General features: G+C 40.7%; 1 protein-coding gene across 1 annotated transcript in view; it reads right to left on the bottom strand.

Moving 5' to 3' along the window:
* The window catches only part of LOC144973834 (uncharacterized), a 37,700-nt gene that overhangs the window by 18,298 nt on the left and 14,402 nt on the right, over window positions 1-5,000 (bottom strand). The window contains exons 10-13 of the mRNA XM_078916726.1: window positions 4,691-4,898; window positions 3,794-3,961; window positions 2,511-2,660; window positions 1,137-1,307 (exon numbers count right to left, since the gene is read on the bottom strand). Coding sequence (XP_078772852.1) covers window positions 1,137-1,307; window positions 2,511-2,660; window positions 3,794-3,961; window positions 4,691-4,898 — 697 coding nt within the window. The remainder of the gene's footprint in view (window positions 1-1,136; window positions 1,308-2,510; window positions 2,661-3,793; window positions 3,962-4,690; window positions 4,899-5,000) is intronic.

Genomic DNA, 5,000 nt, shown 5'->3' with positions numbered 1-5,000 from the left:
TCACAAATTAAAATGGCGGCCGAGAATCAAAACAATGGTCAAATTAGGAAATTTTAAACTTTCACAAATCTATCGAGGTTTGTTCTAGAGTTTTTAAAACGCTTTTTTTTATATGATGACAAATTGAATAAATAAACGCCTGACTAAAGATCAACGGTTAAAATACAAATTGAATGAATACTGGGGATGTAGGAGCTTTCGGAATGTCTCCCCTTTACTTAACTTATGTGAGGTCAAATGAAAATCTGAATAATTATCACATCGATGGCACAAAAACGACAGTAATATCAGCAGTAATATTAGTTGATGTTGTTAATCGGTGAAACTTGATTAAAATTTCTGTAAATCCTAATACCGTCATGTGATCAAGTGAATTATAGCACTATGAGTGCCACGATTTGCTGAAAAATGCCAATCTGACAGTTCCTAGCAAACACACACACACCCCCCCCCCCCTTGCTCAGGAATTTCTCTACTTGATGAACACCCCCCCCCCCCCTTTTTTTTTTTCTTCCACGCTACTACATTCCAAAACACACACACACACACACACATGTATACACCACACACATACACACACACACATAAAAATACACGCAATGAAAACACACTACTACAAAACAACACTGATCACCGCTAAATCAACACAACGGAAGTAAGGACTCTACTGGACAGATAGAGTTGAGGGTGTGGCCAGAGATGTTATTGTCTTCGGTAAATTTTTTATGATATCTGTTTGACTTAACGAACTTTCAAACTGACTTTAAATTATAAAAGGAAATCAAGTTATCTGTTTATCTATCTGTAAAAAATACATTTCTATTTTTCAAATCTTTCAGTAGAGTTGTGCGCCGTATCAGTTGTTTTATTGACTCAAATAAGCACAATGTTCTCCACAAGGCTATATTTTTTAAAGAAAGGATTATTATTTATTATTATTATTATTATTATTATTATATATTATTATTATTATTATATTATTATTATTATTATTATTATTATTATTATTTATTATTATCGTTATTATTATCAGTATTATTTATTATTATTATTATTATTATTATTATTATTATTATTATTATTATTATTATTATTATTATTTATCATCATTATTACCATTATTTTCACTTTCCTACCTTTACAAGGACCGGCAAAGCACCGTTGGAGGTCCGATCCCGAGCCCTCGCACGGTTTCCCTCCATACACCGGTGCCGGGTCCGTGCACGTGCGGTCCCTGTAACTGTTCCCAAGCCCGCAGTGACGGTCACATGTGGACCACCCACCCCACGCTCCCCACAGACCGTTTTCTGTGAAAAGAAAGTGAAAAAACAAACAAACAAACAAAACAAAACAAAACAAAACAATTTTTTTTTTTTTGGAAAAATGAGCTTTAACTTTGATAAAGCGCAATATTCACTGAACATGCTCAAAGCGGTTTACAAGGGTTCCCTGGCCAAATATAGATAGAATGAAGTTGACGTCACTCAGGTTTTTGTTATTGTTTTTTTGCCATCCCCGTGTTTATGAGTAATTCTCACTAAAATGTATTGACTAGACTATAAAAGTTCATTGTTACAAATAAGTTTTGTGTGTTGGTCCGTTATACTTCCGGATGGATACGTTGTGAATTTCTTAGCCAAGCGCATACTATCTATAGCAACACTTAATATGTAGGACCAGACATGACGCCCGCTAGGCGATATTACTCGATTTTCCGGGAAGAGACAACATTGTTAACGACCAGGTACTCATTTTGCGCCCGAGTATGGTGAGAGAATGTGTAAAATGAGCACCTGGTCGTTAACAGCGTTGTCTCTGTCCGAAAACATTGTAACATCGCCTGACAGGCGTCATGTCGCGTCCTAAATGTTAAATGTTGCCGTTGGAACCCCTTGTAAAGCGCTTTGAGCACATTTAGTGGATGTTGCGCTATATAAATGCTCAGTTTAAAGAAACATAACGATTTGAGTCATCAGACCTTCAAATAAGAGACGAGAGAGGGAGTACGTGGGAAGGAAATTATTGGATACAACAATAGCATTCAATAGTCTGATGTCACGTCCGCCCAGCAACCAACAGCTTGGTTCTAAACAAATAAAATCTGTACTTTTTCATTCTTCATGCTGGCTAGAACTTTTTCACATGTCATGTGATCAGAATGTATGAAAGTCAAAAGATGATCAGAGTTATAATGTTTTTTATCCTCTGGATACACTTTTCTGCTCGTCGGAGAAGTATTTCATAAGGACGTCTGCCATTGTTCCGATAGTTTAGAACCAGTTACTAAGTTACTATGCGTCATTACGGGGAAATGACGTCACGACTGTTTAAGCCTATTAGCGGGAAAGAGGAAAAAGAGGCGCCTAGATGAAAGAACTGGATCTGGAGGAAGATGATGCTATGAACCGAGATGTATGGAGATGTGGCATTCATTATGGCAACCCTGCAAAATGCGGGATAAGCTGAAAGAAGAAGAAGAAGATTTGCAAACAATATGTACTCGTCGGTACCTGGGCATGGGATGATGTTGCAGACGGCATCCTGGGACTGAGACTCCGACATCGACATCCGGAACTTGGTTCTGGTCTTCGCCCCGCCCTCACAGGTGGCGCTGCAGTCGCTCCAGTCACCCCAGCTCGACCACGCCCCTTTCTCCGTGGCTAGGATGGAAAAAAAAAACCATCACGATAATAATGAGAAGGTGGGGGGGGGGGGGGGCTGACACTTTTAAAAAATCAAATCATTATTGAAAGAACTAATCACGCATAACGAGGTCGCCCTCCAAATACAAATGACCTTTTATGCGCAGTATCAGCTAAATATGCTCAAATCAATTTACAAAGGATCACTGACCAACAGCAACACGTAACATGTAGAACGGGACATGATGGCTGTTAGGCCATGTTATAAATTTTTTTCCCCCGACAGAAACAACGCTGTTAACGGTCAGGTTCTCATTTTACACCTGAGTACGATGAGAGAATGTGAGAAAAGAGCATTTTCCAATGATTCAACTATGCGAGGATCGAACCCAGGACCGCGAAGTTTTTATTCACTTTTCTACTCACTTCATGTCTTGTTATTATCAACATAAGTGTCTGCTCCACTCACTTTCCTGACTCAAAACACGGGGAAAGAACTGGACAACTTGAATTTCCTTGTAGGTAGCCATGGCACCCACATTGAGACGCATTGAGTGAAAGATGCTGGTAAACAAATTGTAAATCTATCATTTTAAAAGTTGTTGGAATATTTTATTCATTTTTTTTTGCATGGAGTGTTGTAAGTAGTTGGAAAATGTAAAGTTTGAGTTTCATTAAGCTACTTTGAGAACTTTTTTTACTTATGGTGGTTTTTGTTTGATTTATTCTCTCGAAATCCGAAGATTTTCAAAGCCTTATGTTTGTAATATTTTGATTGCATGCCGACAATGAACCTTTAGGGATAGCCCTTTGGAACGTGAACATGACCTAGTTCAATGCTCTTTAAATCATTTGATGTGTTGTTGAAATATTGAGCCTATCATATATTTTTAAAATAAGCCCCTATTTTCATGAAAAATCAAGATGGCGGCCATTTTTTTTGGTGAATTTTTGAAGATTTTTTTTTTTCAGTATATATGTGTTTTCTATCACCTAACCTCTCTAAATCTCATAAATAGTTGCCCTATGTGTTCAGGACTAGCATTTGACAATTTCCCCCTCATCCTACTTTAAGTATTCATAGGGCCATGTTGGGCTGTAACGAATTTTTGGTAAAGATTTTATGGACACCCTGTCTATTTAATTCTTACATTGACAGGCGGGAAGGATGCAGTGTTGTGCCTGGGAGTTGAGGCCGAGACAAGCTCCCCCGAATGAGGGAAGTGGGTTGTCACAAGTCCTGTATCTGGTCTGAGTCCCCTGACCACAGGTCACGCCGCATGGAGTCCACATTTGCCACGAGCTCCATCCGCCCGCCACTGGATGGGTGGGTGGGGAGGGAGAGAGAGAGGGGGAGGGACGAGAGAGAGAAGGGGGGGGGGAGGGCCGAGAGAGAGAGAGAGAGAGAGAGAGAGAGAGAGGGGGAGAGGGGGAGGGGCGAGAGAGAGAGAGAGAGAGAGAGAGAGAGAGAGAGGGGGGGGGGGGGGATGGAAATGGTCAAGTACATAATAGTAATACATTGAATGCAATGATGATGATGATGATGATAATGATAATGATAATGATGATGATGATGATGATGATGATGATGATGATGATGATATGTTGATGAAGATGATGAAGATGATGATGATGTAGATGATGAAGATGATGATGATGTTGATGAAGATGAAGTTGATGATGATGATGATGATGATGATGATGATGATGATGATGATGATGATGATGATGATGATGATGATGATGATGAACTAGGTAGGGAAGTGGAGGAGGATGAGCAGGTGAACGAAGTGGATTAGCAGGGCAGGATGAGGAAGAGGATAGGAGAGAAGAGGTGAAGGATGAAAAAGTGGAGGACGAGGTTGCGGTGGTGGTGGTGGTGGAGGAGGAGGAGGCGAATTAGGAGGATGTGGGGGAGAGTAAGAGGGGAAGAGGAGGAGGAAGAGGAGGAGGAGAAGAAGGAGGAGGAGGGAGAGGAGGAGGAAGAGGAGGAGGAGGAGGAGGAGGAGGAGGAGGGGGAGGAGGAGGAGGAGCAGAACGGTACCTACCAGGGCAGGAATCGATATTACAAAACTGCATTGGTTTGACTTCCCCACGGCACACGGCGTGTCTATCCTTACACGCTCTTTCACGCATGCGCGTGCCGATGCCACAGGAAGCGCTGCATGGCGTCCATTCCGACCATTTTGTGTAGAGAGACTCCGCGTGCTCGTCCAGGGGTCGGATGTAGGGGTCGTTAGGATCAATTTCTGATACCTGGATGGAATTATAACGAGGCGTAGAAACTGAAGTCGAAATAAATATAATGCGAATGGACAGCAATATAATAAATGAATGAATAAACATTGTGGGTTTTTT

This window comes from Berghia stephanieae, chromosome 5 (genome assembly GCF_034508935.2).
Source record: "Berghia stephanieae isolate SIO BIC M18660-M18661 chromosome 5, UCSD_Bste_1.3, whole genome shotgun sequence".
Classification (NCBI taxonomy): domain Eukaryota; kingdom Metazoa; phylum Mollusca; class Gastropoda; order Nudibranchia; family Aeolidiidae; genus Berghia; species Berghia stephanieae.
This window is presented reverse-complemented; position numbering and strand designations above follow the sequence as displayed.